The 27,716-nt window shown below is 43.4% G+C and overlaps 1 protein-coding gene across 3 annotated transcripts in view; it reads right to left on the minus strand.

Annotated features, from left to right (window-relative positions):
• Positions 1–21,357: 21,357 nt before the first annotated feature.
• Positions 21,358–27,716, minus strand: part of LOC119014422 (protein phosphatase 1 regulatory subunit 29) — a 63,329-nt gene continuing 56,970 nt past the window's right edge. For all 3 annotated transcript variants that reach the window (XM_037089584.1, XM_037089585.1, XM_037089586.1), the window contains one exon: positions 21,358–27,680. In XM_037089584.1, the coding sequence (XP_036945479.1) occupies positions 25,164–27,680 (2,517 nt within the window). In that variant the 3' untranslated portion in view covers positions 21,358–25,163. The remainder of the gene's footprint in view (positions 27,681–27,716) is intronic.

The raw sequence follows: 27,716 nt of genomic DNA on the forward strand, positions 1-27,716 counted from the left end.
CCACCGTGTTGGCACTGACTGCATTTAGCCTCAGAATCTGATGGATTGTTGATGAACAGTTCTGGCACTGAGTCCGGGAGTAAACAGGGCTCCAACCACACACACACACACACACACACACACACACACACACACACACACACACACACACACACACAGGCATACACACACACACACACACAAACACACACCCACACACACACCCACACATGGCGCCCTGGATCAACCTGTAGTCGCCTCTTTTCCATGAATCGTTTTTTTTCTGATCTTCGTCCTCGCTCGCACACATAAACACGACACAAGTTCCACCAGGGATTTCACCAGTTGACATTTCATAAAAGAAGGTATCTGAGGAGTTCGGAGGGGTTGGTGCTTTTTATTTTTTTTATAAAACATAACTGCAAGTGTAAATACTGACAGTTGTCATATAAAATAGTTTTTTTCTTGGCACCAGAGCTGACAGCCAAAAAATTCAAATTAAGGTAAATTTACAACCTTGGGTTGAGTAACGAGTTTGCAAAGACCGAGTATTATTATATAGTATATTCCGAGTATTGAAATGGATACAGGTAATTCAATTGGCTGAACAGATACAGATAAAGATAACAATGTAGTCACTCATTCCTTGGGGTTATGCTGGTGGTCCACAGCTGACATCTATCCCATGTCTAATAATGTGTGTGGAGATTTCTATGTTTGAAAAACAGAAAAGAAGCCCATAGAGGAGACTCTAGAGGAGAGGAGTGAGCTTCATGAATCATCACATCGATGAGGTTTTTTTTACAATGACTGCCTCAGTTTTGTTGAACTGGAGCTGCCATTCATGCTCATGTGCGTTCATCTATGTGTATCAGTTCAAATACAGCAGAGCAAGTACAAGAGTTCAGAGCAATGACTATTCCTGGATGGCAAAAAAAACAAAACAAAAAAAAACAAAAAGATGTTAAAAAAAAACAAAAACAAAAAAAAACAGAAAAAACGTCAAAATGATGCAAAAATTAAATGAAACTGAGCTATCACTGATACTGAGCTCAGGTTGCTTTTCACACGCTGTATCACGGCCTGCAGCGTCCTGGTGGCAGAGAGACTAATGCCCAAATCATTACTCCCTGCTCATGGCTGAAATTAGTTTTAATGTGTATTATATTATTGTGGCATGACAACTTGCCGGAGGGTTTGGCATGAAAGGCACTCGGGCGAACAGATATCTGCATAAGGCTGGCTGTGATGTGTGCCGCTCCTCCGTCTGAGGGGTGCTGGAGGAGACGTGCATTAAGCTATGTCGTATGGATCGGGCATTTTCTCAGTCTTGAGAGACAGTATCGACAGTTTATTGTTTGTTAAGGGTCTCGCAGGTACAATTATGTGCTTGCCTTTGCTAATCGCCTCTGTGCGCATATCTGTGACGGGAACAGCTGTTCCGGCCAAACACGCAGCGTTTCGAAAGAAAGCTCCGGGGTGTGTGAGTGCCTCTTGGTGATTACTTGGAGGCCGGTGTTCATGAACCTGGCTGTTTAGTGGCCGAGCTGAGATCGCCTGACATCGCTACGCACTCGTTAGCTGCTCCGATTTCCCAGTGTTGTGCGTCTGTACGTGTTTTATACACTCTATGATCTTCTGTGGCTGTAATAAAGCCACTGTGTTGGCACTGACAGTGTGCGACTGCATTTAGCCTCAGATTCTGATGGATCGTTGATGAACAGTTCTGGCACTGAGGCCGGGCTCCAACCACACACACACAAACACACACACACACACACACACACACACACACACACACACACACACACAATCACCCACACAAGGCACCATGGATCAACCTGTAGTCCCCTCTTTTATTTTCCCGATCTTCATCCTCGCTCACACACATAAACACGACACGAATTCCACCAGGGTTTCACCGGATGACATTTCATAAAAGAAGGTATCCGAGGAGTTCGGAGGGGTTGGTGCTTTTTATTTCCTCAAAACATAACTGCGAGAGTAAATACTGATGGCTGTCATATAAAAGAGGTTTTTTTTTTTTTTCTTGACAGCAGAGCTGACAGCTAAAAATGCAAATTAAGGTCAATTAACAACACAGGGTTGCATAACAAAATGACAGTTTTTAAAGACCTTCATGCTACACAAATTAAACACAGATTTATATACAAATATTCATACGCATGTTACACCCTAAAACTCAGTCACAAACTCTGACAAATGTTTAATAGTCTACAGACATTTTAATGTAGAATTCCCACATGGTATATCTTTAATTAACAACTTCCACCTCTGCTTTATGCACTACCCATGCCCGGTTTAGGCTCCGCCAATTCTGATTACGGAAATGGAAACAGTTAATTTAATTGGTTGAACAGATATTGATACAGATAATGGTCCCTTGGTATACCTGCTGGTGGTCCACAGCTGACACTTGGGGATTAAATCTTGGCTGGTCTGCTCATGACTGAGAACATCAATGCAGATAACACTCAGAATTCCAATTAAAGCAGTATTGTTAAAAAGCAATTAGTAGACTTGCAAGCATTCGTTGGTTTCCCCCCGTCAGATCATTTGGAAAATGGCACGCTAACAATAAAAAAAAGCAGAGAAATAATGAAGTAGCAGTGACATTAATTAACAAAACTGAATACTGTAAGACGGAGAGAAATGTCAGAAAAGGCGGTCTGACCCCAAATGAATTCTGACTGCCAGTGCCATAACTAGTGCTACCAGCGCAGTAGCTCACAGTTTGAAAGTCAGCCAGCTCTACTGGAAACCTGACACAGAAACACGTGCAGGCACACTAATAAAAAGTATATGAACTTCGTCATGTATTACTACGTTGCCCATCTATGAGGCCATTTCATCTCTGATCCTGTCCTGCACAAACACAGACTGGAAACACATGCGTACACACACTGCACAGGATCAGATGTGCTGTGGCAGAGAACACACACACACACATACACACACACACACACAGCATCTCTCTTGCATAATCAACGGGGCTATGAGCAAATATGTCTTAAAAAACACATCCAGCATTCATCACGTGCCATTTATATTTAAGCACAATGAATAAAACATCTGGCAGAATCCTGAATGCTCACTCCACATTAAAAATGCAGACGGGCCCCTCCAACAGGTTTTTAATGAGCCTGATTGGTTGGAGGAGCCGCGTGAGTAGGTTTCGTTCGTTCGTGTCATGTTATTTGGACACCTCGGCTCCATTTCACGACATATTTGTATTCAAGCATGGCTGCCGCCACACTTTTAACGTCTTTGTCAGCAGTCGGCAGCGGGACTCGGCTTTGATTATCAGAGGCAATTACAACAAAAATACATGACAATTATCTTTAAGACGGTAAAGGGAGCCAGATAATTAGAGCTGCTATTCTTACTCATTGTAATTAGTTTGAATGAAGTGACATAGCTGTACAGAGCGATGATTCTTGCAAGGGAAATTCAGTCTCACTGCGCAAGGCTACATTAGAATCTGTGGATGCACGTTTCCTTTTAGACAGATTTTAAGGCTGCATGCCTGATGTTGTATATCCTGAGCGGTTAACAGAACTGCATGTGTTAGACTCTGGCACATTTACACATAAAAAGCACTTTGATGGTAATTTACATTGAGGTGTGCGCCTGTGTAATTGCTCACACTGGAAAAACAGCAGAAAATGTTCAGCTTTCAGATCGAAAAGGCCACATTAGATGATGAGGAGCTTTCCAATTCCTGTTGGGAGTGTCCATGCCCATCTAAAAGCAGACAAATTGTAATGTTAGGTCACGCATGGGAGAGGGCCCCAACAGGGTCGAGTACAACAAAAACAAATCCCAGTTAGTGAGTGTCGAGGCCGGTGAGATTGAAGCATGGTGTCGACAGCCAAATAGGACTAGTGGCTCTGTGACGCCGTGCTAGGTGCAGCAGGGCATTGAGCTAAACACTGGCATCAGCATTCCAAGATAATTGTAATGACAAAGCTAATGTTTTTGCAATGTTGAAAAGAGACCGACCTTGTAAGGCCTGTCTTTCTTTATGTAGTTTCCATTAGCAGGTTGTGTCTGTTGGTTTGTAAGAAGATTTTTTTCTTTTGGCAACTTGATGAATGTATGAAACAATGTTAAATTAACAGTAATAGTATCAAATTTAGCTCAGTAGTAACTGTCAAGGTGACAAAACTATTCTCTTTTGCTCGTCACCATTATCATCTTAAGCCTGTAGCATTTAACATTGCATGAATCAGGCTAACAACAGATTTGTCCTCCACTTATGGCTTCATAAATTATATGTAGGTCTATTATTTAAATCTTTTCTTTTTATTCCATCACTGACTTAAGTCCCTGCATCTCCTGACAGAACATCATGGTTGAATCATGCTCATTTTTTTTGTCATTAAACATTGTTGAAACAGAGCAGCTGATATCGTCATAGCTAGAGCAACAAGTTGGTGTTCTGCTGACTGAGATGCTCTGTTTGACTGCTGACCTGTCTGTCCTTCAAACTCCAAAAAACTGATTTTCACACCTGAGAGAAGAGTAAATATCATCCTCTTGATCTTGGATGCTTGCCATTACCTGCCGCCTGCCACTGGCACTCGGACAGACATGGTGACACAGACGTGCCGGTAAAGCAGCATCTTAAATGATGACGTGAGCAGATGTTATTTTACTTTGAAATGATGCAATGAATATATCTGATCCGGATCGATGGATCGTTACGCCTCTGGTTCATATAACCTCCTTCACTTTCACAAAGTGTGGGGTCATGTGGCTTGACAGCATCCCTTCCACAACAGATATCAGATGTATCGGGGTACTGCTTACACTGTGTTAACAAACTAAACCAGCGCCAGGTTCAGATAATTATCAGGAAGAGGGGCTTCCTTTAAACGTGGTCATAAATCAGATTTTGTGTCTGGATTGCTTCTGCTTGCCTTGATTTATAGGTGCTTCTACACTGTACCACACATATTTACACTGTATATTGCAGGCTGTATTATACTTGTTACATCATCCCGGAGCTATTAACGTCTGTACAAAAGGATAGATGAAGTGTGAACGCAAGCGATGCAACCGTAAAGAACTCAGACATACCACTACAATCAAAAGTTGACTCCTGAAAGAAGTATACCACATTACCAGTGGATGGAGTTCACGAGCGGCAGGGCGGCTGGAAAAGGTTCTCGTGCCATCTAAAACGGGATGAAAACAGACAAACCGACTGATGGCACGGATTCCCACTTAGCGGCAATTTGCTCAACAGCTGAGCGTTTTCGAGAGAGCAAACCATGCAAGGACTGATGAATGAGGAGAGATAAGAAAGGATTATGGGACGGGAGAGGTTTAAAAAAGTGAAAGAGGGTGGAAAAGAGGGATGAAGAGACAGTTAAATGAGCGTTAATAGTTTTATAACTGCACAGGGTGATTCCTGACATGCTTTTAAAGCGGGGGAGCTGGGATGACACATAATATTCAGAGTAATTACATGGTGCCATGGAAGGCTTTTAAATCCTTACCAGCGGTGGCTGACAGCGCTGCACTTGTTTGTCAGACAGAGGGAACATAGGAGCCTGATATTGCGTATCTACACAGCGACGTAGGAGGAGGAAGATTTGAACTGACGCCTAACAGAATTTTTTTTTCCCCCCCCATGAAAATATCATCATTGATGAGAAAGTCAGAGTTGTCTTATACAGTACATTTCTTCTACAGAAGATCAGCAGGAGTCAGGCAGAACACTCTTACAGCTGATACTGTAACAAGTTGAGGGATGTGCAACTAAGTATTAAAAAAGGGAGGTTGGGTATGTAGGTCACAACAATACCAGGGCGATAGCTGTGGTTGTGAGGAGTACAGGGCCCCACGTGCAAGGTCTGGAAATGTCGTGCCACACCGCTGATACGAACAGTAAATGGACAATGAGAATGTCTCAAAAGTCGCGCCTGCATCGTCTCCCTCCCTGACCCTCCTCCCCCAATGTCGACCTCGCAAGAGCCTTTTCACAACTGAAAGTCTGAGTACGCTGACATGTGTAAAGACAACTCGCCTAAAATGTCCTGGACGCGAGCGCTTCCGTCTTGGAGCCAGAGTCCCAGCAGCAGTGACTGACGGCTGAGGCCTGAGGTGATATCGTGGTTCTGCCCATACACCAACTCAGTCGTGACAACGGCTCAGCTGTCAATTACGTTTCCATTCCATCAAATAAGTAATTCAATCCACACTTGTCAGAAAAAAATCAGCTTGTTAAGAATGGCCTAAAATGACAGAAATCTGTCTTTGGGAAAAACATTTTACTGCAGTCAACCAACATGGGGCAATTAGGATTGTTATGCCCCAGTCTAGGGGGCCTAGGACACAACATGAAAAGGCCCCATCTTCCCCAAATCCTAAGTGGCCACAAACTATGATTTGGTTGAATAATAAGAAAAATTATTTATTTAAAAAACAATAATTGAAGTGACAAAAATAGATATATATAAGCTGAGCTATGGGCTTCAGGGTGGACTAAGGCCAAAATAACAAACAAAAGGTTCCTGTCTAGGAAATAATAAACCTTACCCAGCCAAACTTAAGTAAAAACAAATGACACAAGACTTACCTCCCTAACTAAATAAACAGGAAAAAAACAATCAATCAATCAATCAATCAATCTTTATTTATATGGCGCTTTTCATACAGAAAAAAGTAGCTCAAAGTGCTTCACAGAAATAAACAAACAACAGCAGAAGAGTAGAAACAGCAAAATAAAATGAGAAGATAGTTAAAAGAACCCAACCCTCCCACCCCTTCAGACATGGACAGAGACATACACACTCATACACACACTCACACGTACGCACACAGACACACACACACACTCATACACACCCATGCAGTAGCTGTCACTAAAGAGACATGGCTGGACAGCGAGACTTGGTGCATGGAGAAAGCTACCTTTCAGGAGCCAGCCACACCGGGAGAGATGTTGGGCCAAGGCCGCAGGGAGCACCACCACAGAGACCACCCCAACCCGGGCAGACAGGAGGCCCCACACCAAGGTGCAGAGCCCTCTGGTCACCCGGGCCGGAGCCGTCCATGGGACAGCACCCCCCGCGGCCAGACCAGAGACCACCCCCAGCCCGGCAGGCCCCCAGGAGGAAACACTGGAGATTAAAAACTGACAGACTAAAACAGTAGAATAAAGCAAAAGCATAGAGGCTGAAAACACGAGGGACTAAAACATAAAAGTATAAAGGCTAAAAGCACGAGGGACTACAGGTTAAAATATGAGAGATTAAAACAGTAAAAGAAGAAATAAATAAATAGGTAAATAAAATAAAATAAAATAAAATAAAAAGGATTTATATGAATAAATAAATAAATGAATGAATAAGTAAATAAATAAATAAAATAAAAGTGCTCTAATTAGTACGGCATAAAGGAATTAAGAAGAATTTAAATTTCAATTAAAAGCCTGCTTAAAAAGGTGGGTCTTGAGCCTCTTTTTAAAAACCTCTACAGTCTCCGAGACCCTGAGGCTATGTTAACAAAACTGGCAGTCCACTCTTACTACTCAAAAGAAACTAAACTACTCAAAAGGACTACAGAGCTGAACTGAAGTGTGGCTGGTTGGGAGAGGAGGAGGATAAGGAACCCTGCTGCCACCAGACGTCTGCCATCTTGGCTCTTTATATACCAGGTGGTATTGTGAGTGCAGCCAGTCAAGAGCCAGGGCCTGGAACCACTCCACCAATCATAGCACAGTTATGGCACACACTTAGTTGCATAGAAGATTGAAGGCAGAAAAAACACAGGGCACACACACACACACACAGCAGATTGGCTGAACAATGACTGCAGTCATAACAGGATGTTTCGGCTTTGAATTGCAGTAATTCATTGCATAGGCACTAAGGTAACTATACACCTATAGGTCATGTCTTCATCACCTACACGATCTGCATCTCCCTGTGTTTGCGGTTGATTGGATTGTAGATGTGGATGTGTCCGATGTCGGCGTGTTGTCCATTCTGTTTCCTCTCTTATCCTCTCTGACAATGTGACTTTTTCACGATCGACCCTTAAAAGGATCGGCGCACCAAACGCCACTCAAACATTTTGGCCGCCTGCTCTCCTCATGTGCTGCCGTGACTCACGTTGTTTTGTTTCCCTGTTTTTTTTTCTGCCTGACAACAGCCTGCCTGAACCTCCTGTCCAAAAAATGTTTTCACACTATGACACCAACCGAACCATTGTTCGAGTTGATCTGGACTGAGAGCTCCTCTTTTTGTCTGTAGGACCGGACACACCTAAACGAGAAAGGGCCCTAAATCAAGTGTCAACCCTTAATCCATGCGTTGAGATACTCTTCTCAAGAGGCCATGTGTTTCCTTTTGCAGTCAGTGTGCTGTATGTGAAACAAGCAAGCGGCCCAACTGTCACGCTTCTGTGGTGTTAACTGTCGATAGCGGCTCGCTGTGACTGAGGAACAGGACGCATCGATGCCTGCCAGGACAAAGATGACTTGATCAATGATTACAGAAGCTGCTAATAATGGCTCATTAAAGGGTCGGAGATATTTTTAGCACCACTTTCCCACACAATCTTTTGCCCTCTTTGAAACCTTTACTGTCAGCCTCACGGTAATAAGCAGTAATATTCAGCTTCTATCATTTTTATCAGGGAAATATTTTGTGTTCATGATCCTCGGGGCGACATTCTCGCTCAGAAGACGTATCATTTCATCTTGCGGTGGTGTTGATGCTAACGGTGTCGATGCGCTCTCGAGCTGCTAACGTGCACACACAGCCACATGTAGGTTACCAGGTTGCCCTTGCCCTACTTTCTTACCGTCAGCGGCTTTTGAAGTAGCTCGGTTGAAACTTTGGCCTCAGCCTCTGATGTGTCGTAGTGATGGATGCATGTGCAACAGAGAAGGTGGTGGTGTGACTTTGAATCTTCAGTGAGAGCTTTAAGTAGTTCGGCGAGAGAGCACCTTTTATCCGTCCAAGGCTGCTGACACAGTCGGTAAGCCTGGCAGAAAGGACCCTACACATGTTCTTACTCCTGCTGTCACTTCAGAGCCTTTGTTGCGTGCTCTAAGTGGTTGTTCAAGGCGGTGAAAATGTTCCACACTACAAAGATTTCACATCGCAGGCGAACCACTTTTCCAAAACCGGTATGGGCTTTTCTTGCAAACATAAAAACACAGCCTCATTTGAAGGCAGCACATGCTCCACACCAGCCGTCAACTCACAGGTTGCTTGCATCATTTTTCAAGAGATGTTTCACCCATGGACAGATCTGATCTGACTGATTGACATGTATGGTATATGGTATTCGGCCATGGTCATGTTCTATAAACTGTCTCAACGGAAGTCATCGGTGCCTCTGACTATTCTTCATCTCTCCAGAATGGTCAAGCGAGCCGAAATTCTACAACAGTCACCACTTACTGACTGATCAGGAAGTGAAATTACATTGGATAGTGAAACATCCAGCGATATTTCAAGGAAAGACATACATATTTGATAGCTAGACAGCAGCCAATGTTAGCATTTCACCACTACCTGGCTAACATTACCATTCGGTAGTGTTACACTGTAGGAAGCAGCTAACTTTAGTTAACGGCTATCAGATATGTTAGTTTAGTTTCAAATCTGTCCCGATGTCCCTTAAAATTTTCACTCTCACTAGTCTTTTCTGTCGCCACTCATTCGGAAATTATAACAATTTGTCAGATTCTGTACCTTACGGACAACATTTGAGTTTCCCTCCCTGAGGAAAATGGCTGCCTTTTGAAAATAGACGACGGTGGCCGGGTGCAAACTTTCTCAAGCTACAGCTGATCTAAAATGTGATGATGTAAAATTTTTAATGTTTATATAAAAAAAAAAAAAAAAACATGTGAGAAGAGAAATTCCCAATGCAGTGACAGTAAACAGTCCTGTTATGAGCTGGACCGCTCTAAATCTGATCTCTACTTCAGTGGAGGGAGACATACAAATGTGGAAGTATTGAGTGTAGTTCAAAGAAGCTAGAAGCTCTCGGTGCAGGCAGCATGGAGGTAAGTTTAAAATTGTACTTTTGCATAAACTACCCACACTTTAATGATACAAAGCTAGTTGACAATCGTCAAAGTTGCCCTCCGTCACGCTCAAGATTGCACTTATCTTCGTGTTTGTGGCGAGCACTGACGACATCGCCATTTTGCAAACACTGAAGTGCCAGAAAAAGCACAGCGAGGTGCCAGTTTCTTGTGAGAGAAGTCTTTTGTTGCAAATTACACAACCAATTTGACCGCGGCATTCTGTGAGAAAAAAAAAAAAAAAGAAAAGAGCTGTTACTCCTCTGAATTTTAAGGGTCACATTCTCAGTTTTTAAATGAGTTCTGGGGGCAAAAGTTTCAAATGTTGCAAAGTTACACTCTTTTCTTTCCAAACCTCCACGTCCCAAACCTTCGGAAAGAACCATTTAAGACTCAAAGGACGGAAACGGTTCCCAAGAGAAATGGATACGATGAATTTTTAAAATCTCTTTCTTTAAAGATGATTTTTTTTGGAGGGGGGGAGAGCTTATTTTTGTGCACACACCTCGTACCTTGTTTACATGTGCGGTGCATAAAACTTTCAGAGGCAGAGGAAAGGTATTTGCAGAGAGGAGAGCAGGTTTTAGCTCTTAGTGCTCCGTGGTTGTTTGTAGTCGTCCCTCTATGCTGTCTGTTATAATGTGTGTTGTGAATCTGAACATAACTCGCGCAAAAGCTTCATAAATATGACCCAAATAACCACTTTAGGTATCCAAGTCTGTTCCCAGGCAGTGCAATTTGCCTCGCCACATGTAGGGAGATGTTTTATTGTGTATTAGCGTAAACCGGTCACAAGCTATGCAGTATTTATGGATTCGCTCTTGTTATTCATGACGATAAATTGATTCATTAAATTACTCCTGTTGAAAATTCAGAGTGCAGCTGTTTCATGCGATGGTGAGAAGGCCATGTCTCATTTTCTTCTATAAGAAAGGAGACTTGTGTTTCAGAGCAGGCTGTTTTCCGCACCGGTGGTTTGAAGTCATTTTCCGATCAATTTTTTGGCTTTATGAAAATCCATAAGACGTGCGGCTCCCAGTTCCCTCGGCTCCTCTGAGGGAGGCCGACATGAAACGGCCTCAGCTGTCTCACCGCTGTGACTGACTATTGACCAACTTTACAGCAGATTTGCTGCACATACATCTCATGAATGCAAGGGACATTGAGCAGATTCCTGCTCTTACCATGGTTTGTATATTTCGTCTCTGTTATGTCACATGTGCCGAAGACTTTCGCTCTCTGTCGCGTTGTTCTGTAATGTCTTTAAATCACTTAAAGCAGAAATAGACAGCCCCCCCAGCCTGAATTTTCCTCCGGTGCCCTATTGGTGCCCCTGTGGCAACGCCAGCGTTCGCAACATGGCTGCAGCTACTGTCCAGAGCAAAAAAAAAAAACCCTGTAGAAACCCTGATCTCACTGTGCAAACATTTTCCTAAGAATGATAAGCAGAAGCAGAAATGTTGTCTATTGCCAGTTAAAGTGATTACATAAATTCTGTGCTAGGAGTGAAGCCCTCCTGCAAATTTTATTGCATTTGAGCAAGAGAACTAAAAATTCCCTTTAATATTCATCCAAACATGCCGGAACATGTTTTTTTATGATTCTCCAGACAGACGATATTTGTACTTTTGCTGAAAATAAAAACACCCTGACCGCTTTGAGGGTGCCAGACTCCAGCACCGCTTCTGCCATTAAAACAGCCAAATTAAAACAGACTAATGACTAATGCTCTCAAATTAGGATAAATATCACAGGACTTTATACTAAAAAAGTTTTCAGCATTTTGTTTTTTTTGTTTTTTTTGTTTTTTAATCACAGTGTGAAGCAAAGCCTCCACCCACTCACTCATGTACCAACACACACACAGACACACACACATTCCCGTTTATCCTCTTTCGTCGCTTTTGATTCCGCACTGATTCTTGTGTGGAGAGTTTCCTGCACTGAAGGCGCTACTGTCATTTTCTCTCAGCGGTGTGTGTGTGTGTGTGTGTGTGAAAGACGTGAGGTCAAAGGGAGATTACAGTAACATTCTCTGGTCAATAAAAGCCGTGGAGTTCCCACAGAATTTCACAGGTCAGCTCCGTTCTCCCTATTTTTTCCCCCTGCGTGGCGCTTTGATCATCTGCTCTTTCATGTCTTTTATTTTATGTGTCCATCTTTTTCCTTTTCTTTTTTTTATACACACACACACAATGTAGGATCACAATGACAGATATAGGCATGAAAGGGCACACGCAGATAGCACACAGGATTAACTGTCAGTTTAAAATGAAGAATGGATAGTCAAGGGTTAATCCAACAATCTAATCCTCAGGCGATAAAGAGCTTAACATGGATGGTTCGGAGTTACGGATATTTAGAAATATGGGATATTTCTATAGCTGCTGAGTTTGGCTTACACAACTCTCAGTGGGGAGGGTTGACAATGAAAAGGCGACAATGAAAGAGGAGGATGGTCAGGGCGAGGACAGAGAGGGAAGGGGAGTGAGTGGATGATGAAAAAAATAAGAAATGATGATGGGAAAACAGAGCGGGAAATGGTTTATTCTGGACGGGGCAGAGACAAAGCGTAGAGAGATTGCAATGGAAATAAGATGATGAGTGATGTCACGCACTCAAAAATACGCAGTCATGCATATTTACAGCCGTACAGGTGCAAGAGGTCAGCGCGTCTAAAGACACTTTTTGCATTTTGAGCAGTGAGATTTATTTCGTTTGGACAATCATGCCAAACCAGCATCATAAAAAGACCCCCGCTTGTATTTACTGAGAGCGGAGTGAAGAGCAGAGTCGAGCAAAATGCAGCAGTCATACAGCGGGAGGGCTTATCTCAGCTGTCCATATCCATTAAATCAGGGCGGGGTTGCCCCTTTCAGAGTCTTCACAGACTGAGGCGGATTATAAGTGTGATTAAAACTTTCCACCTCTAATCATACAACTGCATATGCGGTGGCGTACTGCGGTTTATTTTTTCCACGCACAGTTTCGCTTGTAATGGGGCAAGGTCAAACAAACGCACTCGCTCACATCATGACTCACAAAACTAACAGTTTAACCGCCGTGTAACAGGTAACAGCCTGTAGAGCGAGCCATCTTTTCCCTTCCTTTCCGACCTGCTGTCCATTCCTGTGGTGTTTGGTCGAGCTGACGCCGCCAAAAGGTATTTCTAAAGGACCATTATGTAATTTTAATCAAAAATGTAAAAAATAAATAAATAAATAAATTCAGCAACGTCTGTTTATTGTGTTACAAAGATATCTACTGAAGTTAGCACGCTAACCCAGAGGTTAACTAAGATCAGCTACAGTCCTAAACAGAATGCAGTATGCAGCAGTTCACTACTCTGGTGATGCTGCCCCCTCTGTTTGTTAGGAGTATGAGTTCATCCAGGTGGCCGATTCTTAAATATTGCACCTTTAAAGTGAAATCTGTCTGTTTTTTTAGAGATGGAACCATCGCCATAAAAGCAATTTGTGACAACCCAGTGATTTGTTGATTTGTTGATTTCTATTTCATTCATCACACAACTCAATGGTCAGAATAAATGTTTGCACTGGATGTCTCTGCAAACCACAGATATGTTGAATCAGTGTTGTGTGGGTTAAGGCTTGGGTATGTTTAGACACGACATCCAATAGGTGAGGGTTAGAAAAATATCATTGTTCGGGTTGAAATACCTACATTTGTTGCCAGAAAAACAGCTGCAGATGTCGGTCCTGACGTGGACTCCGACAGCGCTCTCAGCTGCCGGGTCTTCTGTCCAGCAATCCTCCTCCAGACGAAAAACTCAGCTTTCGTAGGCCGAATCACTCAGATGCTGCAACGTATGTGAAATCAGTTTACTTGTTTATTTGTCATAATTTTCAGCTGTTCCTTTAATGTTGAAAGATATACAGTCAGACACCTAGGTTGCTGCGCTTATTTATGAAATAGCATCATGAAAAAAAGATACTGACACCTATAGATGTCACCTGTAGATTTCCATGTGTGAAATACAGCATCAAAGGCAAACTTCACACATGATATTTTCTCAGATGTGTCATGCAGAAATGTTGATAGGAAGCATAATATACATTCAATTATCCACGGTTTGCAGAATGCACAATGCCAACATTTAATTCAGCTGCAGTGTGTCTGTGCGCCAGAAAAAAAAAAAAAATCACTTGGAGCAAAGAGTTTAGCAGTGATTTTATTTGCCCTCATTACCTTATAATTTAATGCTGATCCGGATTTGCTAAATATGGGTTTCTGTAGATGACTAGGAGCATTAGTTCCACCAACCTTTTTGCTGCCGCACTGTGTAATTCAGGGGCTAAATACCATACCTCTGTTGTGCAAACGTGCCCGACCAGCGCTTTGAACGCTACCAGCAGATCCCAGATAGCCGGCCCTCGCTGCCTTCAGGTTTGGAGAACTCCCTGGTTGTTCTCTGACATCTCTCTCATTAAATTTGTATGTTCAGCAAAGCGTTTGCCCACACTAGACTCAAACATCTGACTCTCCGCGGAGCTGAGACCGAGGTGGACGTGTTTGTCGTTTAACGTGAGTCATCAAGTTTAGATCTTTTTTTATTTCTTTTTTTTTTTCCACCTCTTTGAGTGCCCATCTGTGCCGGCGTACCAGGGCCCTCAAATCACTGAGAGGTTTTAATGGAGAGTACAAGTGGCCAGTGGTGTGTGTATGTGTATGCGTGTGTGTGTGTGTGTGTGTGTGTGTGTGTGTGTGTGTCTTGGGGGGGAATCCGACAATCTCTCATAATAGACGGTCCAGGTGCTTTGCAGCCCTCGGTGCATGAATAATTGAATTACAGAGTGCAGCCAAAGGAAGGAGTAGTATATATAGTATATAGTATGTATAGTACACACTGTATGCTGACACACAGACACTCCAACACATTTTCAACAGCAGTGTGATGCTACATCTTAGCACGCATTTGAACAAATCACGAGTTACAACTTTATCATTATTATATTAGAAAGCTGCTGCAAGCGTTTTTGTCTTTTAGGAATCCCCCTCGCTCCCTCTCTACGTCACGACACTTACACAACTCTTTTCTATTTTTTTATTTTTGAGGCAGCTCTCTTTGCCTCTTTTCTTTTCTTCAAGCGCTTTTCATTGCTTGGCCTGTTTTCTCGTATAACGTCACCGGGAGCGCTGGAAATTGTAGCTTTCCAAGAGGATCCCGCTCCCTGCAGGTTCCCCGAGCAGACAGGACCGCCTCTTTATCGTGTTCTCTGTCCTGACTGGATAAAGTGGAAAGCAAATGTTTTCTCATTTACCGCATGAGCGAGGGGAGGAGAGACAAGGGATACTGACCAGACACTCAATAACAGTGATTACTGCTGGAATATGGAGGCATTTGACAGCCATTTTAATGAGAATATAATGCTTACAGCAGCTTTAATCATGCAAAAAAAAAAAAAAAAATCAATCCCAGTAAATCAAGGAGATCTCGGACACGTTTTTTTCATTTTTAATTATAAATTTATTGCAAATATAGAAATAGATCTTTTGTACAGAAATCGCAAAGGGAAAAAAATGTTAATATCAGCAACAGATAAAGAAAAAAAAGAAAGCCAAGAATTGTTCCCATCATCCAAACCTTTGTTTTGTCTTTCCCTTTTGGTCTCTGAATGTTAACATGTGTAGAGCTGAAACCAGAGGGGAGAGTCACATTAGATTTGAATAGAATATGACCATGGGAATTAAATATTTGTATATAGTGATGGCCCATTGTTTGCTTTTTTTTAGCTCTCAAAGACCTCCTGATACTGTCAAGCTGACAGGAGCCACATTTTGACACAAATGTTTCGTACATGGCCGAATAGGAACTAAAATATGATGATACTAATGTGAGAAACTGCTGCGGCCCCCATGGGTCACACACACACAGCGGTTATACTGCAGCACTCCAGTAATTATACTGTACATTACATGGTTGTGTTGTGCTGGGCAGGATCATGGATCATTACATCCGGGTTATTTCTTTAAAGGGACTGTTCATAATGTTTGCCCCTATTTCAGGTGATACTCTCAATTTCTGGTGAATGTTGGAATAAAGTTAAAATATCACTAAAATTAAAATGAAAGTATGTCAGTAAAGCAAGTGTATACTCTAGATCTGCACTGGCTTTCTCTCAAAAATGTTTTTTGACGTAAGTGCCGAAGTTGTATCCCTAAACTCAAATCACATAATAATAATAGTTTGATTGAGGGTCACAGTTTCTGCTTCTTGAATGCTTTTGTTGGCCAAGACACGATTAACCTTCAAACAGATCAGTTCTCCGACATTTTAATTTCCTCAGCGAGTCGAGGGTGGCCCCCTCTTCCTCGCCCCTCGCTCTCCGAGCTGGCAGCCATTTTTGGAAACCGCTGTGTTTTCAATCTCTGGCGCTGACAAGGCCAATCATTCTGGCTTTGGGAGTACCACGGCGCTGGGCTGTGTGTTCGGAATAGCAATGGACGCCGAGGCATCTGCTACGTGTGAGCGCGGAAAACATTAACATTAATCAGGATGATGGGCCTCTGACATTGAAAAGCGTCTGCTCCCGCTCCGATGGGACCTTTTAGCAACTTTCACCGCTCTGCATCTGGTGTTAGAGAAATGGGACCTGCGAGTTACAGATTAGCCCCCCAGTAGCCATAAACAACTGTATTATCAGATTATGGTGCAATTTTAACCAATGAAAACATAAATATCCAAACTGGCTGATAATATACGCGACCACGTTTGACAGTCTGAGGAGCAGACTGAGCCCGGAGGTTAGCGTATTTCATTTCTCTCTGTACACGACACGAGGAAGCCTCTTAAGGTTTTGGCAAAGGCTGCGGCACAGACTAGACTGTACAGTATATCTCAGTTGGAGAGTCTTGTATTATCACTGCAGACTGTAAACGCAGCTATGACTTATGGCTTGCTGTCACTGCGCGGACCCTAATGCCGTAAGTAACGTATCAGCAAGGCTGCAGTAGGTGTTACTAACACATTATTGGATGTGTGCCATGTGAAATGGACTCAAGGCTCTGCTGCCTTTAAAGGCTCTGCGCTGTCCACTGGAGCCAATTATATTTAGCTTGTTTCTCTCTGCAGTCCCTCCGTCGTGTGAATTTAATTTCTCCAGAAACTGACTGAGTGTGATTGAGCGCTGTGGAATATTAATGTTCATCTTTTGACGTGTCTTCATTATTATGAGGTCTTCACTTTTAGAGGTGACATATTTTAATTTCTGCAGCAGCACAGCTGTCTGTTCCTGTCTGTTTTTTTTTTTTACAACCCAGATTCCAAACAAGTTTAGATGCTGTCTAAAACAGAAAGAAGAGGAGAATGCAATAATTTGCAAACAAACTACGTTTACAGACGACAGAAGTGCCTGTCCTCATCAGAAAAATTACCATGCAAGTCGAAAATGAAAGCGGCTTATCGCTTTGTTGTTAGGCGGGGACCTCTAGTGGCTGTGGTAATTATTAGAGTTGCAAAGGAGGAAGTGGGGAAATGAAAAGTCTGTATAGGGAGGGGGTCGGGGATGGATGTTTGGGTCACCACAGAGCTTTCATTTTGCCGGCCGCTGTTCATGTCCAGGGTGAAACCAGAAGTCAACAGCGAGTTATTTTAACAGTCTAACATAGCGAAGTTACATCACATACATAACTTTACGGTGAGAAAGTTGATTTTTTTTTAGTTTCACTCCCAACTCGTCAAATGTCGATGCTGTGGCATTATAGGTTGGGAGCCCATGATGTTTTCCTAAACATGACCAGCTTTCCGTGCAACAAAGGTGCGTGTGTCATTTGTGGTCATATGTAGTTTTTGGTCACGCTGACAGTCGACCCATTCAGTCGTTCAGGAATGAGGATGTGTTGGTTTTAGAAAGTGTTCCCAAGCCAATGTGGGAATTCCCTTTATACAACCAAGCTTCGGCATCGCCTGACACAAATGAAGCTGATTATCTGTGGAATAAAGTCCAAGTGATTGGCAAATCATCACATATTTATGTTGTGAACGCTGTCCACAAAGTTTTGGAATCAAGGTTATAAAAATCAAGTCAAGAAACGGTGTTTTGCAAAGTGAACAAGAAAAGACCAATTTTTTAAATGACTGTGATGAATTCAATTAACTAGTTGGATAGAGGAGCAGCAGGCGATGAGAGCAGAGGATGAGGAATGACAATCACTGATTTTTCTAACAGCACGTGGGTCGAGGCCGACGGAGAAGCTGCTGATGCTGCATTGATCTGCCAGCGACGTCTAACTGATGGATTGGGATTAGGTTAAAACCATTAGGCAATCTTTATTGTGTGTATGTGCACGTGTGTGTGTGTGTGTGTGTGTGTGTGTGTGTGTTATGGTGCCGCTTCAGCAAACTCTCCCCAGAACGTGTAATCTCATGTTTTACTGTCTTTAACTGTGAAAATGTGGATGTACTTTTTTTCCATAAGGAAGAAAGAAGGAGGGCTGCGAGGAGAGAAACTACAACCACAGAGTGTGACAGGGCCCCGCCTCGAGCCAAAGGAGATAGCTCGGCATGTCTGCCACGGAGAATAATCTTTGTAATGGAGAACGATCGAGTGCAGTTTTCTCGCACCTGATGGATGTAAACACCCACCAGCCTCAAACATCTTCACCCCCGTCTCTGCACTGCACACTCGGCCAGCCTGTGGCTAAAGGAGTCGCAGTTCTCTGGCAGCGTTGGCATACAACACAACCCCCTGAATGAAAACCAATACGTAAGAATGTCAATATAAAAAAACGTCACAGAGAAGAAGAGAACGGCTAAAAAAAACCTAAGTGTTCAAATCAAAGGTTACTTGACAATACTTGTTTTTCAGCCCCTACGGTTTTTGTTTTCAATGTACGTCCACTCATTGTACACAACAATATATTTTTGTCTCTCAAAAAAATACAGGGAATCATGCAAATATAACAACTTTTTCTTTTTATGTAGTACACTATGTTAAGCTTTCTCTGTTCTTAAACCTTTATAACATATATCATTGCAAGTACTAAAAGTCAGCCCCCCTCGGTTCCCAATAACCAAGCCCGACCCCCCCCAAAAAACGAAACCCCGCCCCCAAAAAACAAAATAAACAAAGACAAATAGCCAACTGAAAATAGAGAAACACACGGACATATCAAGAGATCAGGCTGAGTATAAAACATCCATAGAAGCATTTTTTAACCTTAGCATTTTTTTTTCTTCTATCTAGTGTACAAAATTCACAGATATTTCACAGATTCTTGAAGTCCTTCGCCCATCTTTGGAAACTAAACCTTGCAGAGTTAATGCATATCGTGTCTGTGTAAATAAACATCTTCATGTGTATGTGTGCTGTATGTGTGTGTGTGTGTGTGTGTGTGTAAAAAGTGTTATGAAGTCCGATCAGTTGGCAAACCTTAGCCCAATGTGGCTCACTGTCAGGATTTTCAAATGCTCTTCTGCTCAGAAAGTCTTTTATTTTGAAGGTTCTCTCGAATTTTAATGCGTTTCCAGCTCAAAGTAGCTGACAGCAAAATTCAAAACCCATCCCTGCGCAGCCTGCGTGCATGTTCATTTTCATTTGACCAGCGTGCTCGTTCGATTACAGATGTAAAAAGACATTAGAGATTTAGCACTTACAGTCTGCTACATCCTGATGAGGACTTGTCGTCATCAGCGAATGCGAAGGTCATTAATTTAGAGAGTTTTTTTTTCCTACTCTTTTTGTCGAGCGCTTGGCAGTTGGGAAGGCAGCGTTGGCAGTGCCCGTCCCGTCAGAGCTGCCTCATAAAGTGTGAAGAGTGACTAGGAAATCAGTCACACCGAGGCATATTTCATCTGACTGGACTTGACTTCCTTTTTCACTCTTCCGATAGATACAGCTTTCGCATTATTTTTTGTCTCGTCGGCCCTTCTGTGGCCATCAACGAGGAGACGCGCAGGATAGTTTTCCATTTATCAAATTTGGCACGGAATCCACACAGGCTAATCTCCCACACAGTAATGGACTTATAGACCTAATAGACTATTAGACAAAAGGTATATCGCTACCAAATGAAGGGATTTGCAACCCACTGTCAGTGCTAATAACCTGCTTGTCACCTGCTTTAATATAAAGTGGAAATGAAGCCATCCTCCCTAAGGCTTGATGAGGGCTGTTTTCGGTCATGAGGACATTTTCAATTTTTTTTCCTCCAGTATGTTTTCTGTGTTGTGGTTCATCTGATGTGTAGCCCACAATTCCACATCTTTTATCCCAGATCCCAGTCTGCATTCAGCCAGAGCCCCCTCTCTCCACTGTCCTCTCTTTGAAGACCTTGCCCATTACCTGCCTCTCAGAAAAGAAAAGTCATTTTGGTTGAGTCAGACGGTGACGCATTCTGACTCACTTTTTTTATCTTCCATTTTCCCTGTACGCTCCTGTTGGGGAGCAGGGGCAATGCAGCATGTGTTTGTTTTTGTGGTTGTGACTCACTTGTCTGAATGACCTAACATGAGTCAGTTATTTAGAGATCTCTCTCTGCCAATATCACTCTGTTGTCTTCATCTACCTGTCCATGATTCGTGTTATCATCCAAATTGTTATGAAGCATAAGAATAAAGTGCATTGTAATATACTAGATGATAGTACTGGCTTTGTTTACGCACAGAATTTCATTTTTAAAATCTACAGCTTTGGGTGAACTTCTCTTTGATGATCTCCACGTATCTTCTTGTCCGTTTTCACATTTTAGGAAATCTGCAAAAGAAAATTATTTTTTTCTGGAATGTTTTCATCCACTGATGTTAACATCAGATATGAGTTGGTTGAAAAGGAGACGGCAGCTGATCAGTCAGGTGAGATAATGTTCACGTTGTCAGAATATATTACGTGTCTATATAATATAAATGTGTCTCCATCGCAAACAAAGCACATTAACTCATTTGAAAAGCAAAACATGTCATTTTGTTCTTGTGATTTGCGAAAATTGAGGAACTTATATAAAATTGTGTATTTTCATCAACCTTTTCCAATGCAAGGCTTCGACGTGTGAGTAAAAAAAGTAAGTAAATTAAAACACGCCTACCATCAGAAGACAATCCAGTGAATGATGAAGCAGAAAATTGACCGGGGAGCGTGCTACTTCTCCGTAAGTGATTAATATATGATGATCACTATTAAAGCAACGTCTCACTTTGACTGAGGGTGCTTCAAGGACGGATCACATGGGTAAAAAGTGCACTGTGCCATGAGAAACCTTTTACTGTGGTCTTTCCTAATGGGAGCATTTAACTCCTTTATTAAGCCAGAAACTGATGAGACAGAAACCCACACCCGTTCTTGTGCTCTGATCCATTATTAAAGAAAGTGGTGTTTCTGTTTAATGGGGCCAGGTTTTAAATATAGGCGAGCATCAAAGGATTTACATGTTAAAAAACTGAAAGCGTCTCTGATTTTTCTTGGGTGCACAGAGATAAGGGAGGCGACGGGAGCCAGCCTCCCACAAAAGGATTAAACATTAATAGCACATTAGATGGCTTTCTCACGTCTGGCTTTCCTGTGGCTCTGAGACAAACAACAAGGATGGCGCTACAAAAAGGACCATTGATCTCCAAGTGAGCCACCCTCCAGGGATTCGACGAGGATACGAGCCGAGGGGGAAGAGAGGGGTTGTTCTGTTTGATGCTGGATTTGTGGAACAAAAAACAGGTATGATAATGTAACGTTTACAGGAATATTGTGTGGCCCTGCTCGCGTTCTGAGGGAATACCCATGGGTGTTCTTTGTTTCATTAAGGGCTTCAGTCTCGAAGAGTGACAGTTGTAGAGGGAAAACAACAGAAAAATAAAAACGAATTGGTCCTGCTAAGGTCTAAACCACCAGCATCTGCTTTGCTTCTACAGCAGAGGTTTATGTGTGAGGGCAGCGCTGACCTTTGCGTTAACACTTGCACTTGTGTTTTGCTGCTATATGACAATCGCTTACATGCTGACTAACAGACAGACTGGCTTGTAAAATCAGAATCCTGCACAAACTAGTCTCCGTTTGCATTTTCATGACTCTCTCGTGGCTATTTTGGCAGCAGGCTTTCAAGTAATTATTGATGGTGAGAAACACAATATCCCCTCCAACTACGGCGCTCTTCAGAGCAATGGTGAAAACAACACCAGAACGATTGGCACTTCTTACACCAGCACTGTATCACCCGAGGGTTTCATTCACAGCGAACAAACGAATGTTTGAATGAAATGTGAGCAGAAGAGCACCTGAACACACGTCTGTCCCTGAAAATCTGTTTCCTGAAAAATACATTAGTGTGTTAACGTTAATTAAAATACAAAAATGTATGAAATGGGCCAGTAATAATCAGAATTTTCTGTCACATTGTAGTTTGTCAGGTAGGTGGACATGAATGGCAGCTGAAACGATGGGCAATCCTGATATTACTGAACATTTTCTGATTTTGCTGTTATCCTCAGTGTCCATTTTCTGTAAACGTGTCATGGCAGTTGAGGATCTGGGGAGTTAAACAGTTCCCTCCGTGGGATGAAGGAAAAATCCTTTCCTCTGATTTGCTGAATGTCATTCACAGTAACATGTTCCTTTGGAAAACTCTCTCATCTCAGATGATTGGAGATCAGCGGGGGAACTGAAAACTTCCGAGACTGTATGTTTGTCACATGGTGCTTCATCACATGAAGAAGGCGGATGAGGTGGCGCATCCCGGACATGCTGTTTTCTCAAATACGAAAGTTAGGCTCTTGATTTGATGTGGTCCATTCAATTGTAAACGCGCAAAGCACACAGACCTCTGACCCTGACTGTATGCACACAACATATCAAAACAAGGAAAAAAACGGCAGATCGATGCTTCATGAAAACAAAGAGGGAGGAAGAAAAAACATAGATCAGAATGAAGATACCACTACAGACCACCCTCTCACATTTGCACACTCAATCCTGCTCAACCTTTTTTCACAATAGTCAAGCGCATGCTAAACATCAACTGCCATAAAGAAAGAAAACAGAAGAGAGCAGTGTTGATATGTGCTGAGCAGACCCAAATCCTGCCTGCTAGAAAGGCAATTCTCACTTTTCCCACTTAATAAAACAGAGCACGTCACGTCGAGTGCTCTGCTCAAACCCGTATCACAATGGACAATGGACCCCATCCACATGAAACAAGTAAGGATCAAAACAGAGATAGACATGTTCCTGAAATGAATCTTCCTGTCTCTTGAACGAAGCCCTGAACAAAAATGTGGAGCAAGGACCACTGATTCGGTTTTCACATTTTCAGGGTAGGGTGTCTCAGACTGTGTATGTTAGCTGATAATGGACACCCACGCAGCACTCTGCGTAGGAAGCATGGCGTTTGTCAGAAAGCCGGGCCATGACACGATCATTTAGGAAAGTCACAATTAGATAATTTCAATAATAACAGACCAGGTGGATGGACACGACACATAAATGGAAATCGGCTTATGGCTGTGTTAAGCAAGAGGCACTGCGCTACTGTAGATTAGCTGAGCATCACGGTCATGTGACTTATGTCTGGGAAAATACAGCGAACACTGTTGATATTTGTACATTTGTCCATGCCATTAATAATCGAGTATTGTTTAGACTCCAGCCACTGGGGAAGATATCTGACAGCTATTAATTGAAGTCAATTTGGGCATACACAAAATAATCTGACAAGGCATGCCGACACCCACTGACACTGACCACTGTATACCACACAGCCACACACACACAATCATGAGGCGTAAAGTGCAAGCAAACATGCCTGTCACAAGTTGGCTAATTAAGTCATCCATAGACAGCAATAGTACTAATTTCCAGAACTGAACAGACACGTTGGCAGTAATTAGAAGTGTCCTTTCTCTCTGTGCCTCATTCAGCTTTCATGTCAGAGAAAGGATTTGGAATGTACTGTGGCGCTCACATTGAATGATGCAAATAGATTTCCCCATAACCTGCTTGTAATCTACTTACATTCACAGTGGCTGAAGAAAATTAATCATAACCTTGCTTGTCTTTCCGTTTTTTTTTTTTGTTTTTGTTTTTTTGTCTCCGTTAAATCCCTGCTTGCAGTCAATTTCTCTTGATCTTGTTCACACATGGGTCACATCTCTCAGCCTTTTTTGTGAGGGAATTGCGTGAGCTCATGTTCTTGTTTTACAGATAAGTAGCATCTAATTAAGGGAAAACTATTTTGCCCACTGTACGCCTTCACATTAGGCTTACAGTTCTGATTGCTTGAGAAAATGCTGTTTGGGACAGTCTGTGGCTTTGGAGCAAACATTCTCTGTATCTGTTACTGAACCATGCAAGAGTTTTAGTTGGAAAGATTATGTTGAACACCTAAGGGTTCCATCAGAGAACTATTTCAGGCTAAGGTTCCACTTTGATCTCTCTCTGTCATGATTTCCTCATGCTGCAGGACGTTCAAGCCAACTTGAATGTTTTCTCCTTATTCATTTGTTAATTTCTTTCCAATTTCTCCTCTGGTCGGTGTGACAGTTGCTATTCAAATGCAAATGCCTCAGCTGCATGTTGGATCTCATGGAAGAGAGTTTGGGCTCATTTGACAGCGCTGCTCACAAGTCAGCATGTTGTCACTTGTAACAGAGCACAGATCCCACACCGTCATGATCTCCCTTCGCTTCTCCATATGCAAATGCACACTGCAAATTGATACAGCACCCAATACAAAATATGAAACAACATATTGGATCACAAAAGCTTAAAATGAAGGGTATCATCATTATCTTCCGTGATAACCCACAGGTGAAAATATGGCACTGATAAAGACGGTCCATATTATCACAAAACGTGTATTAAATTACACAGTTGGCATTTGCTCCCTGTGCTGTAAATAAAACCCACAAACACAAAATGAGAATGATCCAGAAATGGTGCTACAATGAAGTGTAAAATAAAACACCATAATGACTCTCATATCCCAGGCACAGTTTCACAGTCCTTGCTCTTAACACAATATTCTATACACCTAGCATGCCAAAAATAACCCAAAGGCAAAATTTCGTCCAACATATTTCTCCCCGTTTTTTCTCAGGCCTGCTGGCCTTTCAGGAAAAGAAGTATCCAAACTCTTTTTCCCCCAGTGCTGATCTCTGGTCCTCCAGTCACAGCTTCTGCTGTGCTGACACACCCTTCCAGTAATCAAGGATGTCATGCAGGTCCTCGCCTTTGGCGAACTGCACCTTTTTTCGAAGGGCATTTCCGGCCGTCACATAACAGGCCTCATCCCGCTGGCCCTTCCGGTAGGGACGAAAGCGCTCCCAGATCCGCAGTGAACTCTCTGAGGAGTACTCTGGGCTGGAGGAGTAGCCAGAGTAACTGGAATGGTGGCGGGCAGGCGAAAGCTGGGAGTACGATGCTGCATCCCTGCGGGAGCGTGTGAGGGGCTTTAGGAAGGAAACCCTCTGGGCTGGGGAGCCCTGGTGGGAGCCTTCATAGTAGAGAGCTGGGACGGAGTGGCGATGCTCCGAGCAGTGGTAGTCCTGCTGCACCTCCAGCTGCTGCTGCTGCTGCTGCTGCTGTTGCTGTTGCATTTGTTGTTGTTGATGGTAATGGTGCTGCTTCTGGCTGTCCTGATGCTGGGCACCAACACCACCACTGTCGCAACCACCACCCCCTCCACCGCAGCTCCCACTCCCCACTAAAGGTAGCCTCTCAAGGGGCTCCCCACAGCCCACGGGACTGGCCCGATCTTGGTAATGCTGCTGTTGTTGATTACAGCCATCTGGGCTTCTTGGCTCAGGTACATCCAGGCTATACACCCTAGCTCCTCCGCGTTCCCTGTCCCGACCCATGGAGCCACAAGAGCTGGTGCTGCACTGTTTTTTGACAGCATTAACAATAACCACAGCAGCGTCTGCACTCATTTGTCGCTGAATGGGACGCACAGCGGTGGCTGGTGGAGGGGGCCTGTAGGGGGGAGAGATGACAAAGCCACCACCGCTGATGCCTGGGCGCTCAGAGAGAGGGGCATTCAAGGCAGGGAGAGGAGGTGGAGGAGGTATTTTGTTGGGAGCAATGACCTGTCCTGTCTCTGTCAACCCTTGGGAGAGTGGGATTAGGCCGCGAGTAAGGGAGGATGTGCTGGTAGGGGGTGGGGAGGTTGGATTGGAGGAGGCTGTAGTGTTAGTTGAAGCCCCTGAAGCTGCAACTGCTGCTGCATCCAATTTCAGTGCATCAATGCAGTTGTTAATGATCTGGTTAACCTTGTCCACCTCCATGGCAATGGTGGAAATCTCTGACGCAGAGCCATGTCCGTCATCATCTGAGTCATCCCCGACATCAGTTCCATCATCATCCCTCAAGTCTGCCCCCCTCATCAGTCCATGCCCACCATCTCCCATCCTCTCCATGCCAGCCCCTCCAGATCTGATATCCATATAATTTCCTTTACTTGTGGCCAGGGCCTCTGAAAAGGCAGTGGCCATCTTTTCCACTTGTGGGATAGAGGAAAGTCTAGAGGAACTTGTGTTGGCTGAATGAAGCATTCCCGAGCTGGATGATGTGGACATGGGAAGTTTGCCTCCATGGTGGTGCTGGTACTGGTGATGTTCCCTGGACTGTTCCTGAAGCTTGTGGACTGCCGATGGATCATTGGCCACTGCTGCCGCAACCTCTGGTCCGTAGCGCATTTCAAGGATAGTTTTCTTGACACAGATGGACTTTTTTTTCTCATCATGCATCCTTTTCTTGCGGAGACAATAGTAGACGAAGCCTAAAACGATGAGCATGCCAAAAAGACAGCCCACAATGGTCATTATGTAGTGTGTGGTGGTGGAAGGTGTAGGGAGCATGTCATCAACATTTTGAGCACGAGTGGAAAACGTGAGGCAGGTGTGGTTGTAGCGCTGAGAGTTACGGATGGATGCTACACAGAAGGTGTAATTGGTGTGTGGTTTGAGCTTGTTAAGGGTAATCATCTCCTTCTTGTTCTTCAAATTCATGACATCAGACACGAATGTGTGGTTGTATTGTGTTAGAATGTACATTTTGCTGTAGGGCCTTGGGATCTGTACAAGGAGAGACGCTGATGACAACGAGACATGATGGAGCTTGATGCTGGGAGTGAAGCTATGCTCAGTCGAAGAGGAAGGGGTCGGATCATCATACGGTCTCATACCACCAAACATCTCCGGACCGATCCCAGACGGACCATCCAGATCTGGTGGGAGAGAGGTCATTCCAGGAATCATCACTCCATCTCGGCAGTGATGGTACAAAATGTTTTTTGCGTTTCGACCGGCGTGACCTGCAGCAATAAGCAAGGGGAAGCCAAACATCTCACGGGGCGTCTCACACTGGAGGCGATCGTATGTGTGTGTGACATTGTTGAAGGACTCCAACCAGGTCAGGAAGCTGTAGAGATCACAGCCACAGTGAAATGGATTTGCTGCCAGTTCACACACCATCAGTCGACTGAGAACTGTAAACGTGGATGGGTCTATCCGGGCGAGTTTGTTGGATGATAGGTCAATGCTGCTGAGGCTGGGGCACTCCCAGAATGCATTGTTGGCAATAACCTCAATCAGGTTGTGTTGCAGGAAGAGGCATTGCATGCGGCCGAGCCCTCTCATCATGCCCTCGGTTAAGTTTGTCAACTTGTTGTAGCCCAGTTGGAGAACCTAAGAAAAACACAAAAGTTGCATTAGAGCATTTTT

The sequence above is a fragment of the Acanthopagrus latus genome, chromosome 23 (genome assembly GCF_904848185.1).
Source record: "Acanthopagrus latus isolate v.2019 chromosome 23, fAcaLat1.1, whole genome shotgun sequence".
NCBI classification, from domain to species: domain Eukaryota; kingdom Metazoa; phylum Chordata; class Actinopteri; order Spariformes; family Sparidae; genus Acanthopagrus; species Acanthopagrus latus.